The following is a 14,839-nucleotide window of genomic DNA, read 5'->3' as shown; positions in this document are numbered from 1 at the left end:
CACATGTTGAGATACACCAAGTGAGAATACTGGTCTTCGACAATTACCAATAGTGTCAGGTGCCTTCAATGAAACTTTCTCCTAATGGAAAAATACAAAAGATATTTTTAATATTTGACAGGGTGAATGTTGATAATCTCACCTCCTCTTCGATATTCTCTGACGGAATTCCCTTCAGTCCAGCAAAGACCCTCAGGTGCTCCCTCGCTGATAGAGCCTCTATCAGGGTGTTCTCCTGGGAGCACACCCCAACCATGGACCGGACTTTCTGTAACTGTATCGGATCCCGGATGTCGTAGCCGTAGATAGTGGCTTGGCCACTGTCTGGCGCTAATAATCCGGTCAGTATGTTGATGAGGGTTGTTTTACCCGCGCCGTTGTGACCTAAAAGACAAGTGATCTGGCCTTCATATATGTCCAAGCCCATACCTGCAAAGAAACACAATATTAAAGTCTTGTGTTTGTTTTTTATCGGTTTTCTGTAAGTCCTGTAACACCACAGCCCAGTTTCATAAAGCCTGTAAAGAACAAAAACTTGCTAAGCACAGACAAATCTTGCTCAGCAGGAACAGGCTACCAGCCACTACTCCATAAAAGTATACATTGTTGCAACACGTGCCACACTCGCCTTTTGCTAAGCAAAGAAAATGTCTAATATTTTCTGCTAAACTGCTTAATGACATTGGGCCCACGTCTACTTTTTGCTGAGTAGATCTGTTTTTGGGAAGTGCCAAATTCTACTGCCATTAAGTAGTGAAATAACGTGGCTCTATTGTTCTTAGCTATACCTCTAACTGCTTGGATGTCAGGCTTATTCTTTGGTCCTTTGAAGGTCTTCTTCATGTTGCGAATTCTGCAAGTAAAACAATAAAATCAACAATGAGATCCGTAATGGTTTAGCAGATGTTATTGTCAACAAAATATGATTTATTGTTCAAGTGTCTTTTTAAATGGTTATGAAATACAAATTAAAATTTCTTTAAATATCAATTTGTACCCATAGTAGAGGGGAAAGGATCACAAAACAGAACAGAGTAGTGCTCAAATTTCAAATATTTCCACCCATCATCAGAAATATCTCAGAGAAAACTCTCTCTAAGACAGACTTGTCATTTAAACAAACAAAAACTTGTTCAAAAACTCTTCTAGAAAAGTTATTGTTCAAATAAATCTCTGACAATTTATTTATCTTCAAGAAATTCTTGAGTCCAACCTCGCTATGTCTCAATTAATCAATTGAACAAAAAATCTCGTTCAAAAAAAATATTCTGGAGAAAGTTATTGTTTTCAAAAGTAAATCTCTGACAATATATTTCGCTACAAGAAAATCTCTCTTTTAAAAATGTTTCCCTTTCCCACCTGATCGAGGCCCTGCCTTTCATCTCCTGTGATACCAGCTCAACATCTCCTTCATCGTTATTCACGACCTCGTTATCTATTTGTGAACTGCTTCCATAGGCATTGCGTTCTTTTCTGCTCCAATACGAGGGCATGAAGCAGAAGAACAGGGGCTTGTGTCGGCCATAGGCTCCTGTGGGTTTTAATAATAATAATAGACCGTTTTTATATAGTGCTTTTCACGCTCGATGGGTGTCTCAAAGCGCTTCAGACATTATTACCCCTGGTCACTGGGCCTTATAAATCATTCCTTAAACCATCTCAGCTCCCTGGGGAGTATACAGCCTGTGCGCAATATATGCGCTACTCGTTAGATGGCGAGTCAAAATTGGTGTAATGATAATGAGCAACAGAGTGTATTTACTTTCTATAGTCCGTGCAAGTCTAGCAAATATTAGAATATTTCTTGAGACCACTTTGGCACCAGGTAAAATTTTATGCATTAACATCTTTATACGTTTTGCATGATGCAAACAAATAAATTTCTTAATGTTTACATTTTCTTGCAATTTCTAAACAATTTTATTCTTCATGGAGGTAAAGTTAGACTTCAACTAATTGATTGGCTATGTACTATTTGGAAATGTTCATGAAGTATGGAAATGAATGTGAGAGTTTGAATGGAATGAAATATTTGCATACCTGGGACAACATTGTCAAAATAGATCGCTAGCAAGAAGTACAGCACTGCATCTACATACAGCATGACTACGTATGGAGGAAAGCCGTCTATACCCATGTTATCAAACTGGATACCTACTCCCAGTTGGTCCAATCCAATTGCCTGAATCCAGAGGAAGAGATCGCAAAAAAGGAAAAGGAAACAAAACAAACATTTTTGAAAAAACATCTGCAATGACGTAGTATTGAACTACTTTTCAAAAGGTAGATGAATGGAAAGTAACAATCGTTAATTATTTTTGCTTGATGTGTTCTACTATCCGAGAAAATAACAAAAGAAAATGCAAACATGCTTTTGAAAAAGGAATAAACAAAACATTCAGAAGATATTTGAGGTTTTGCATGGGGCCATTTTGATAGAGCTGCTCAAGCACAAAATAAACTTAGCAAAACAAAATTTGCTAAAATACCTTGTCACATGTACATTTTGTGACTGGTATCCTGCTTATTATCATAAGGCTGGGATTTTTTAAGCAGCACTTTCTGCTTTTGGAAAAAAGGCCCAGGACCCGAAACCCACACTCTGCTGATCAGAAACATCAGAGCTGGAGTCCGGTGCTCTTAACCGCTTGCCATGACACTCCACTTACAAGCAGAAATACGGCGATTCTTACCTGATCCATTGCCAAGGCCATTGCCACAGGGGAGAGGAAAGACAGCAGCCATTTGACCACCGAGGGGGTGCCTACAATCAGCGACATCGGGATATAGAGGAGAGAGAGCACTAGGGTCACCAGAGAGCCCACTGCCCCAGCGACAGTTGCCTTGTTGAAGAACGGCGTAAACATGAAAGCCATGCTGACAACTGCCAAGATAAAATAACGCCATTAAATTGTTTACACTTTCAAACTTCACTTCAGTTGTGAAACTCTTCAGTTAATGTTGTTTTCTTTGACAGAAAAGGTTTCCTTTTTTCTTTAGGAAGCTGACTTTCTTTAAGAAGATCAACGTTAAAAAGAGGTTCTGTTTTTAAAGAGTACATTCTAAGGTCCAAAAATCTCATTTCTGCTTTGTATTTCTTTGTTTTGCCTTTTACAACGTTCTTGTTATAAAGAGGTAAGTTGGTCAGTCCCAATGATCTTAATACAGGAATGTTACTCGAGTGGGATTTCTAATCGACGACCCTTGCAATTCTGGAGCAGTGTCCTACCAACTAGGCCACTGAGATTGCCAGGTAGTAGATGCAGTTTTAATCTTATGTTTTGGCAGCGGGTACTGCAATGATTTAAGAAGTTTTACAGAGTTTCTTACTTTATGAATGGAAATAAAAGAGTAGTGACTCGTTCTTAAACTGCAGTTTAAAACCTTGCGATAAAGGCCCTCGCCTTTGGCCCGGGTCTTTATCACACGGTTGACCCTGCCGGCCGTTTAAGAACTCATCGCTACCCTTTTATTCCCTTATTATATCGTTGATAAAGTTGTTAGTTTGGCTGGTAATCAATCCCCTTTATACTTACTTGACAAGCCATAGCCAGCCATGATCAGATACAGAATGAGGAAGTTGCCTTTCAGGACGATCTGAATGGCGTATTTACTCAGAACCGCAATCAAGATTGACACAAAGAGAATGATGGAGGTGTACGTTATAAACCACGACAGCCTGAGGTCAGAGAAATAATATAGAAAAAGAGTAGAGACCAAGACATATTAGAATCGATAGCAAATTAAGTATACATTCAATGTCTGCTATTGGAATTTTGATCCCACTTGCTCATGTTTTAAGGGCTCTATTTTGATTTAAAAAAAGAAAAAAAAAAAAAAAAATGGGGGGGGGGTGCAAAATCCACTAGACCAATAGTAGCTACAAAGTTGTACTAAACCAGATTTGTTTTACAGAACACAAATCAAATTGAGAACAAAGATAGTGTCTACACAGTTAAAAATATATCAATAAATTTGATATGTTTTAACAAGCACTAGAAAGAAGGTTTATATGGTCACAAGGCTGAGTCATAATGAAAATGAGAACGCATTTCATTGGTTGAATTCCTCCACGCAGATTACATGCTCATTCAACCAATAGAATGGGTTCTCTTTGCATTGTTATCGTTTTCGTTATCGCTGCAGTGTGACTCGGCCTTTAACTCACCAGTAAGGGCCATTGTTCATTCCCATCATCAGCATTGTTTCCTTGATCTTCTTCTCTTTCTCGTACACAAGGACAGACAGGAGGACACCGATGAAAACTAAGTACATCATGATGTAGTACAGAGAGCTGACAACCCTGATAGTGGGAGAGGTTAATACAAATGCACCCTTCGGAAACATTCTGACCGATACATCCGGAAGTGAGATCGTCTCATTAGTATGCAGCTAAAGGACAAATAGAAAAAAATGTTTAAATTTCAAATGCTCTCCAAGAAAAATCTGTAAATCTTACAAGAACCCTCCCCCTTGTCTCACTATTCATTGTTTACCCCTTGCTTTTTCCTGTGTGCTTTCTCTTACTCTATTTACGTATTTCCACTCGACTACCTTATGTTAAACTTAGGTGTAAAACCTTCAAGAAAGACTCTGATAGGGTAGAAGCACACATCAATGACACACAGGCACAATGTTATGTGTCTACGTACATACAGCCTGTACTTGGCCTCATGTTTCTGTGGGCATGTTTTGTTGACCAGGATCAAAGTTTCCGTTATTGGTTTAGCGCTTTTCATGTGTTTGATTCAACCACCGTGACTTGTCTGTTCAGACCAAACTGTAGTTCTAGATGTATTGTTTGAAGCTTTAAATGCCAACTGAGTTATTTATATGGGCTCCGGTCCCATATCATAAAAGCTGCTAACCAGTTTTTATTTTGCTTAAGCAAAAACCAACATTCTTAGAGTATTTCAATGGACATCAATGAGCAGCATTAAATAACTTCTTTCTCAAAAACTACATTACTTCAAATGTTTTATACTATCAACAGCTCTCCACTGATTGTTAACAAGTAAGTTTTTATGCTAAGAATTATTATGAGTGATTACCAATAGTGTCCAGTGCCTTTAAGTTAAAAAAACAAAACTGATTTCACATAGTGTCTTACTGAGGCAACAGCATTTTGAAGGACAACTTGAAGAGCAGCAAAACCGGAATACAGATATTGATTTGCCGGGCAGTTGTAGCTATTCAGGCCGACAGGGAAGTTCTTCAGACGACACGACTCTGATGAAAATGAAAAACGTTCAATGGTTTGTTTGTTTAATAATGACCTACTTGTGTGAAACAAACATTGGGGTCTTATTTCCTGGGTTTGGCTCTGTGGTATGAAACAAACTTTAAAGACCATAGCTTTAAACTTTAAAGGCCGCAAGCGGCTTGCACCAAAAAAAACATTAGTGACTGCAAATGGCGACAAGATTTTAGCTGCTTCCACTCAACCAAAAAGTTCATCAAAGTAATGGTCATAGCTTGAATGTTCCCTATTATATAAACCAAAGTTTGTGAATTTCTGTGAAACAAAATAGTTTTTGAAAAAATTGACCTGCGCCCAATTTCGTAAAGAGGTAAGCAGAAAATACCGCTTGTCGAATTTCTTTGCTATAAAGCAAATATTAATTGGGGCACCAGTCAAAAAAATTTAAAAATAATGTAGTTTTGGCTGGTAACCTGTTTTGTTATGCAATACTTTTCTGTGCTCAGCAATTTGTTTGCTCACAGGCTTTATGATATTTGGCCCTGATTGTAGGAAGGTTTAATGTTCTATGTTATATAGTGGGCTTACGTTCTGTAGTAAACCTCTCCCCTTGAGCGGTAAGCGGTGTCGACGAGTACGTCATGCGTATCGTCACAGCCAAGTCCTGCGGGAAATCATTGTTAAACACAACACCGATGGAGAACGGCGGAACCTCTTGCGCTGTAAAGTTGCCCACAAGCTCCGCTTCGCTGTCAAATGCCAGAAACTCTGGCATTCCTGATCCAAAGTACGCCCTAACACTCTGCATTACTGCTTGGGTGCTTGGAGTGTTGGGTGCAAACGCCCATTGGGAGGAGGTGTTCGGGAGGAAGGACATATTCAGAAGACTGTGGTCTTGGAAGTCCTTGTACTCTAGTGGGTTAAACACTTGGGGTCTCGCTGACAGACTGATGCCGTACATACTCGCCATGAATAAACAGGGCAAAAAAATTTCCTAGTATAGGGGAAAGAACAAAAAAACAGAAGATCAAGGACTAATTTAACTGCTTAAAGCACAAAAAGTAGCTAAGCACAATAACATTTTGCTTACTAGAATAAAGTTAACAGCCAAACTACCATGTCACACATTGTTCAGCAATATTTCCTGCTTAAGCAACTCCATGAAGTTGAGCCATGGCAAAAATTTCATAGCCCTGCATAAAAGTAAGCAAATTATCGCGCTAACTATAGTTAAAAAAAACTGCTTAAGCATATATAAGCAAATTTCACATGTAAGCAAGAAATACTCTCCCTGGTATAATTGGAGTTAGATGTAGTCAAGGCTTTTGTGACATTATGTCATTGAGAGAAGGTCATAATGACAAAAGTCAACAAAGAAATGTACACATAACAACCACACCACACCAACAAACAGTATGACAAGACAGGCATCAACACAAACAGTATGACAAGACAGGCAAATCATGATGCAATCTAAGACTGAGAAAACTTGTTGTCATTAGGCCTATAGATTATTGTCTTGCTCATAACCACCTGTAATTTTTTAATCTAAATGTGTTTACTTGGCACATTGGACCCTTTTCATGAAATATTTAATTTGCTCATAGCGCATGCGCACAAACATTTTGGTTGGCAAAAATAAGGGAACATCGCGCTGTTCTGTACCGGTACACGGCTAATGGCTGCGTGGTAGTAGTAATATTCAGCAATAGGTCCACTAAAGCAAAACACTAACACAAAAGGATGACCCCTGGGGTTGGTTCTAAATCCAGCCTATCTTACCTGAAACAGCATCTTCTTGTCATTTCTCTTGAACATGAAGTTACGATACAGCAAGGCACGTGTCTGCTGCCAGAAAGACGCCATCGTTCTCGTCAACCGTCTGGCCTGTCCTGTAAGGAGGTCATTCAGATTCAGAATTGGGGTTTGGTTAATGCTTATTGAAGAAAATAAGAAGTCTTTTGGATGTGAAAACTTTCTCATTCTCAGGCGTGGAATAACACACAGGCCACGCAGGCCATGGCCTCCGTTGCCCCTGGTTTTGGCCTTTTTGCCCCTTCAAAAGTTTCCCACTAACTTTAAGATTTTCCAATGGAAGTGCCCTTTGCAGAATGAAAATTGCCTAGCCCTTTCAGAGATGAAATTCCAGGAATGCATTCTGAAGTTTATACTATACTAAACCAGGGATCGAAAGTAACATTGTACTGCAGAGTGAAAACCTGAGGCCAGTGATTTGAGTGCCTACACTATAGTAAACTAACTTTTTAATTGTGTTTTTCAACTAAGCAGCTCACAGTCACAGGACAGGTCGAAGAACAACGTCCTTCTCTTTTCAGATGAGGGCTTGCCTCCTACTCAAGTGAGTCAAGAAATTAAGTCAAACTCAAATTCATAATTATTATTTCATTATAGTATATTCTAATTATATACATTTACAATCAAAAAGAACAAACTCTACCTGGCAATGTTCACCCACCATGCAATGCCTCAAATCATATAACAACCAAAAAGATCTATGCTGTGTAACCTACCCTAAAGTCCCTAGCCTATAGTGTAGTCAGGATAGTACCACTATTTACTAATGAAACGCCGACTTGTCGAATGTCCGATCACCCAATTTATTAACCTTAACAGGCACAGCCTGAGAAAAGTGTATTTTCCTGGTGTCATGGGTTTTCAGTAGGATAATTAACAGGAAAATTGTTCACAATTATTCTCAGCATGACATTAAAGCCATTGTACACTTTCGGTAAACAGTATTGTCCAAAGGCTTACACTTTGTGTATCACAACTTATATATAAAATAATAAACCTGTGGAAATTTAGGCTCAATCAGTCGACGGAGTCGGGAGAAAATAACTAGAAACCCCACCCTTGTTTCTGCATGTTTCGCCGTGTCATGACATGTGTTTAAAATGAATCCATAATTGTTGATATCGAGAAATGATAATTGTTTTAATGTTTTCTCAAAAAGTAAAGCATTTCATGGAATAGAATTTCAAGAGAAGTCTTTCACCTAAGCTTTCACCATTACCTTCTGTAAACCCTGTAAGTTATTTGTACATCTGTGAACTTTTATTAATTTTTCTGTTCCGAAAGTGTATAATAATGGCTTTAAAGCCTGGTTCATACTTCCTGCGAATGCGATTGTGAAGCGAATGAATTTGACGTCCTACTCTCCTTTCGCAGCAATATTCGCAAGTGAGTTGAGCGGAGTTGAACTGCTTCGTTGCAAATTTGTGACGTCAACATTCGTATCGCATTCGCATTCGCAGGAAAAATGAACCGGGCTTTAGCCTGACGAAAATACAGACCGTGACGTGAGTAAACTAACACTACAGTCAGAGCTTGCCTTCTGTCACCGGTGTAAACGGGAATTAAAGTTGGGGGTTGAAAACATATGAGGGTCGATAACATATGACCGTACGTTATTTTTATTTAGTAATCAGATAATAAAAACATTTGAAAAAAAATGGATGATTGATCAAAGTTTGTGTTCTATTTTACTTACACTTAAAAGTTACAGTGCGGTTCAGGCTAGGCGTGGAGACAGTCTAGGCACTGTGCTTGAGATGTGTGTTGTTGATGGTTATCTTTCTCTTTCTTTGCTGTTTTAAATTACGAATGAACAGCCTGTCAGGTTGCAGTACTTACAGAACTAAAGGCGTACACTGCTGGGTGACACACTCTGCGTCTGCTGTCATGACATCGAGCGACATTCGATGATATACTGCTAAAAAGTTTAACAACTGTCACGTGTGTGTGTGTATGCGTGTACTGTCATGACTGTATTATGTCTTTTTATGAACTCCACGAAAAAACACATAATATGACATTCACCAGTTAATTGTTCCGGTAAGAGATTAAGAACGATCCCACAAAACAAAATCGCATAATTCTTCCATGGAAAAGTGCACCGGAAGAAGGACAATGTTGTTGGTTATGTAACACCATGTTTGAAATTGAAGTAAAAAGAATCGTCGATGATGACTCAATCTCACCAGACTAGACGTGACACTTAAGGCCGGTTTATAGTCGGTCGCGCGATGGTCGCGCGATGGTCGCGCGATGGTCGCGCGACGGAAATCTTGCGCGCAATCCTAAGACTGAGGCCTAAAAACCGTGTCTTTTTATGATCGCGCGTCAAGATTTCCGACGCCCGATCATCGCGCGACCGACTATAACTCGGCCTTTGAGTTTGACAGCTCTAGCGATTGACCCCCAAAAACCGACGGGCGTACAAAAGAGCGCCCTCTTTGAAAAAACACTAACTTTACCAAGCACAGAGGGCGCTAGAGTAAACATTAAAATATTGGGGTTGTTGGCTAGCTCATGCTTGAATTTCCTTTCTCCTTTTTGCAATGTTTTGTCGACGTACAGACATCTTGATACAGGTATGTGTTGCTGAAGAAAACACGGACCAAACACAGCTTAGGATAGTCATAATATACTATCGGTTAAATATTTGAAGAGGTTTCTCAAAGTGCCCAGTTTCCGGACAGGTTACAATATGCATGAAATAATTCCAACAGTATAGCCTAGCTATTATTATATTAATTAGCTGAACCATTGGGTGTACTTGGAAGTATTTATATTTCGCCGGAATCTGCCTAAATAGACCGGTCTTGAAAACAATATTTCAGACAAATAAAATAACTAGTATAATTATGAATAAACTATAAAGTATAAATTATTAAAAATAAAAGCCTGGCCGAGCATCAAAACACTCTATTTTTCTATGAAAAACTAAAAGAATGAGCAACGCCCATCATCACCATCATTCAATCATAGGCATGACAGAATGAACATACACTACAGAGCCCAGTCTCCTTTGTTTAAATTGAATGCTTTCTTTTTTCCTCTTGTAGGTATTGGGCACCAGGTGGTTGCGACAGTTTTGTCAGCAAGCTGGTCAACGTGAACCAGCAGTGTCTTTAAGTAGTTGTGCTGTACGCCCCGAGGTGAAATCCATCGAATCGAACAATACCTGCAATAACAATATCGATGAAGACGCTGCCAGCATTCTGAAGTTTGTTAACACAGCTTCAGTGACAGAGCTAGCTTCGACAAGGCATGTCTCCTCTTATATCGCAAGGCATATCTCATCACACAGAGAAGAGCATGGGCCCTTTGCTAGTGTGGCTGATCTCCTGCAAGTGCCCGGTATTGGAACACAACGGTTACAGACAATCTGCAGGGGAATAATGAGGCCGCCATTGGAAGTAGATGTAGCAAAACGTGACGGGTCAAAAGCCGACAAAATAGGAATAGCTAATAGTAGGATAGAGGTAAATATAGGAATAAGAACAATTCCAGGTTATCATTAGCCTGCCCAGTTGTCCGAGTGGCCTCCGGATGGATTTCATGAACAATCAAAAGGATGGGAGACATCATTTTCAGATTTAAAAACTTGTTCAAGGTTAAATAAAAAAATTATAAATAGGGACACCCAAATTCAGTTTTGTGATCCCTCTAATGTTCCAATAGAAACCAATCCTTATGGTTTAGGGGAAAGTCTCCAACTTTAACTTTCATGTGAAACGTTTTGTCAAAATCCCAAATCAATCATTTATGATGTCTCATTTCCAATTTATGGTCTGTACATTTTTCGACAAAGAATGTTTAGTTTATATCTAAATGGTGATGATACTCAATCAAAATAGAAGCGAACTTAATCTTGTGAATGGTGCAAAATTCCTTTTTGGGATGTACAGACCGATTTGATTTGGCTGTCAGACGACGATGTTTTCTTTTTGCTCTAAAGAGTACCAACAAATTCCACACATCCTTCTTTAAAGCTGGTCTTTCACTTTCATCAGAACAGATGATACATTACAAAGTTAAATCTTTCTCTGGAACAAGGGGACATCTTTACTTGTTTTTTAGTTATGCATAAATACTGGATGAATTGTTTTTTCCCTTGCAGGCAGTGAAAGATGTAGTGGCAGTGGACATTGGACTGAAACATGTGAGTTGGATTCACATGAGCAAAGATCGATGGGTTGGGGAGTGGAGATTGAAGGATATTGTTGGCATTACATCTGGCAAGTGGGACCCTCCATCCTACCTTAAGATTGTAAGTATCATATTGTCAGCTGAGTGCTAAAGGTTCACTTATTCCAAGTGTCCATAGTCATTAAATTGTGTTGGGTGTAACAGGGATGAGATTGTTCAGTCTTTTGGCTGAATTCAGTCTTTTTATGTCGGCCTGGTGAAGAAAATCAGACATAAGAATATCTGCTCATTTGTCTACTTCTCTGGTGTTTTGGATACTGTTTCCAAAAGCTCTATGAAATCTATAACCCCAGGGATTACCAAACAGTAGAAATGCCAATATTTCAACATACCTTTGAATTTGTATCCAAGTTTCAGACTTTTTTGTTAGTAATGATTCTCACCCCTGGGGTAAAGTGCTCATGAAACACAAATCAGAACCAAGACACGTTTCTTTTCACCAATTACTTTAAGAGAACTTTTAACCAATAAACCCTATTGACTAGGAGCTCATAAGCATGCAAATGCAAATTATGAAACCGATACAAATTGCATGAAAAACCTTTTAGTTCTGAGCAGACTATATGAAGGGTGTCTGTGCAGCAGAATTCTCTTTGGTTACTAAAATTTGTTAAACAATTGTTTGGAAATGAAGAGAAATTATTTCCACCAAATCCAAAGGATAGTTTTTTTTTCACAAGTTTGTTATTTTAACCCAAAGTTTGTCTTGTATCAAGTGTGTGCAAGTTAGAAGTTATAGTGACAAGATTTTTGTTCCATTTTCTTTGAAACAGATTACAGAGACAATAAGTGAAATGCCCAGGCCAGATCTGTACGTCCTTCAGCATAAATCCTACAGTAATGCCAACAAGTCAACCTTCCCGATGTTTCTCTTCCAGCGGACTATGGAATGCATGCTGTACACCTCCCTGAATCACGACTCGGCAGACACCGGTACCCTGCATGCCATCTCAATACCCCAGTTGCAGATTGGTCGCCACTTTAACCTGCAGGTTAGAGGGGTCCGGATGAGTGGACAGGAATTGGTCTCTAATCTAATCCGAGAGGGGGTCGACAGGGGGTCAGAAGGTCATGACCCCTCAGTGCGGATAGCTGATGAGGATGCAGATATTTTTCACAATGCAACTAAACATGAGAGGGAGCATCTCTCGAACTGCTTGCTACAGGCAATAGCCTTCTTTGACTTGATGGTGGGCAAGAAGTAATTCAGCCGAGGAAACGCATTTTTGGAATACAGAAAATCTGATATTTCAATCCTTCAACAAACAGTGGTACATACATGTATGCATCGACACAAAGAGGTTAACTAAGACAAACCTTATCATTGCAAAAAGTATTTTGGGTTGAACTAGGAAAAATTTACTAACTAGAGCAAGTTTTTAATCTGCCACTTTGAGATTAACATGCAGGCGCTCCACCATCTGAGCCATGTATCCCGAATATTGGTGATCTTCCTATTTGACAATACCTTTGTTCATGGGATGCCAGGCATAAGCCATTCAGCTTGTAACTGCTGTGTAGCCAGGAATCACACTCAAGTTTACGATACAACCTGGGAAGCAGCAGGGAGAAGGACCATCTTGTGATCAGTCACATGTCACTCCTGTAACATCTCTAGAGCGCTGGCTTGTTAATTTGGAAGTCGCAGGTTCAAATCATGCACTAGTCAAATTTTCTTTGTTTAGCAGACAATGTATTAAGAATCAACCACTCAGTTTCCCTTCTGGTCTATTAGTTTATATTGTTAAAATATCATACATCTTATTACAGTTTTGTTAAAAATTGTAAAATGATTTACAATAAAAGAAACGGTTTTGCTCCAGTGAAACTCTTCTCCTTTTTAAGACATGTTTTAATGTACTCTGGTTGAACCAACCTTTTTATGAACTCTCACTTAAAAAATGTTGGACTTAAAAGAGTTTTGAATCATAATAAAAATAAGATTATTCAATAATCAGTGTCAGAGAGATTCTTAATGCCAATGGTTTACATGTATAAGAGCTGATATTGAACCATTGCAATGATGTTATTTTGGGAGTCAAATTTTATGTAAAGAATAAAGATATTCCATCCCAACTTAAGTAAGGTCAAGTCACACGGCTGCGATAATGAAAACGATCATGATCACGACCCAAAGGGAACAAATTCTATTGGTTGAAATGCTCCATGCAGAATAACCAATCGAGGGCATGCATTGTTGACATTCTCATTGTTCTTGTTATCGAGGCCTGCGTGCCCGAGCCTTTACACCTTGGATGGCCCAACTCTATTGATGTTAAGTTGCAAATTGCCCTAGTCTTACAAGAGTCGCCACGAGATCGTCAAGCTGGTCGTTGGAGTGCTTGATGGATACATCTTCTGTCAAGTCGCAACAGTTCTCTGTCTTCTCACAATCAAACCATTGGTTGAAAGTTTTCCATTTGTAGCATGGAGGGGAGTGAGTGCTAATTTCATTTAACCAGATATTTCCGTTTGTCCAACTCAGTTTGATTATGAATATTGAATATGGTCTTCTGAGTTCTCTCCTCCATTTCATTTGATCTGCCTCCTGCCGGCCGCCATCATTGCTCTAGTTCACATGCGTAATGCATTTAACAAACCCAACTCATCGATGGATAAATCACAGAGAGACAATATACAGTTCCCTTTGAGGTTGTTGGACCAAATGGCAGAGAACAACGATATCTGGAACCCTCGCTGTTCATTGCTGGCCATTGTTCTCTTTCTTTGATTCAAGATCCCCAAACCCAAGCTTCTTCCAAGGCTCTTTTACCATAAGGTCACTAGTGGACAAAACAAAACAAAATTTCATTCATAAAATAAATAATGTAGGCCCTCTATTAATTTAAATGATAAATGGATATTTGGTTGCGGTATGTCATTCTTTGCTGTGTAGATTATGTTCTTTGAGAACTTGTCTTGTTATTCAATCTACTTCCGAAGAGTATATTTTCTGAGCTTGGGAGACAACTACTTTCACTTAGTGGATCGAGGGGCTTCCTCATTATTAACTTCATTCACGGACGTAGTGATTTCTTAATTTGCTGGTCTCGACAAGCCTGTACTACTCATTGACTGATAAATTATAGACGCATAAATTTCTCATAAATTGAATGAATATCATCTTCCAGAAACATTCAAATAATGATTTGTAACATGAAGAACTAATCGAATTTCTCTACAATTAAACCTATAATTTGGTGGGGTATGAGCCTTTTATCTTGATACAACCAACAAAGGTGCCAGTTTATAATTTGGCAGTTGGCCACTAATGAAAAAGGAAACAAACAAAACTATAAACTATACGTTATTACATATTGAATAAAGATTAAATGCTATACCTTTCCATCCTGCACTGCAAGTAATCCTTGGTTTCAAGACGACATTTCTTGTTATCGCCTTTATTTGTTCTTAGGCACTCCATAAAAAGCTGTTTAAACTTCTTGCATTCACCTGAAATGAACAGTACATTTGTAAACATACTTGAACTGAAAGTAACTACAGAACACCCTGCAAACTGGGAAAGATTACTAAGAAAAATGAGGGAGGGGAGGAAGGAGGTCATATTATGAAATATCTAGTTAAAAAAACAAACAGAGAGCTTTAACACTCCGTGGCCTGGAA

The 14,839-nt window shown here is 38.9% G+C and overlaps 3 protein-coding genes across 5 annotated transcripts in view; 1 reads left to right on the top strand and 2 right to left on the bottom strand.

Annotated features, from left to right (window-relative positions):
* Window positions 1–9,225, bottom strand: part of LOC139943646 (cholesterol transporter ABCA5-like) — a 30,426-nt gene extending 21,201 nt beyond the window's left edge. Inside the window, exons 1-11 of one of the 2 annotated variants that reach the window (XM_071940373.1) lie at window positions 8,712–9,225; window positions 6,983–7,092; window positions 5,789–6,194; window positions 5,111–5,229; window positions 4,169–4,392; window positions 3,537–3,679; window positions 2,694–2,884; window positions 2,041–2,182; window positions 1,360–1,531; window positions 789–853; window positions 143–429 (exon numbers count right to left, since the gene is read on the bottom strand). In XM_071940373.1, coding sequence (XP_071796474.1) covers window positions 143–429; window positions 789–853; window positions 1,360–1,531; window positions 2,041–2,182; window positions 2,694–2,884; window positions 3,537–3,679; window positions 4,169–4,392; window positions 5,111–5,229; window positions 5,789–6,194; window positions 6,983–7,066 — 1,833 coding nt within the window. In that variant the 5' untranslated portion in view covers window positions 7,067–7,092; window positions 8,712–9,225. Of the gene's footprint in view, window positions 1–142; window positions 430–788; window positions 854–1,359; window positions 1,532–2,040; window positions 2,183–2,693; window positions 2,885–3,536; window positions 3,680–4,168; window positions 4,393–5,110; window positions 5,230–5,788; window positions 6,195–6,982; window positions 7,093–8,711 lie in introns of those variants that run through there. The other variant, XM_071940374.1, reaches the window with a different exon arrangement.
* Window positions 9,226–9,532: 307 nt separating this feature from the next.
* On the top strand, window positions 9,533–12,426 carry LOC139943812 (transcription elongation factor, mitochondrial-like). The gene is given in 5 exon segments (XM_071940638.1): window positions 9,533–9,551; window positions 9,554–9,594; window positions 10,069–10,488; window positions 11,127–11,276; window positions 11,989–12,426. Coding segments are annotated over 5 exon segments (1,062 nt in total). The 3' UTR covers window positions 12,421–12,426.
* A 27-nt stretch (window positions 12,427–12,453) lies between these two features.
* Window positions 12,454–14,839, bottom strand: part of LOC139943814 (cytochrome c oxidase assembly protein COX19-like) — a 63,260-nt gene continuing 60,874 nt past the window's right edge. For both annotated transcript variants that reach the window (XM_071940640.1, XM_071940641.1), the window contains exons 5-6: window positions 14,557–14,668; window positions 12,454–13,998 (exon numbers count right to left, since the gene is read on the bottom strand). In XM_071940640.1, the coding sequence (XP_071796741.1) occupies window positions 13,917–13,998; window positions 14,557–14,668 (194 nt within the window). In that variant the 3' untranslated portion in view covers window positions 12,454–13,916. The remainder of the gene's footprint in view (window positions 13,999–14,556; window positions 14,669–14,839) is intronic.

This window comes from Asterias amurensis, chromosome 11, assembly GCF_032118995.1.
Source record: "Asterias amurensis chromosome 11, ASM3211899v1".
Taxonomy (NCBI): Eukaryota; Metazoa; Echinodermata; class Asteroidea; order Forcipulatida; family Asteriidae; genus Asterias; species Asterias amurensis.
Note: the sequence above shows the minus strand (reverse complement) of the source record. Positions and strands in the feature narration are given on the sequence as shown.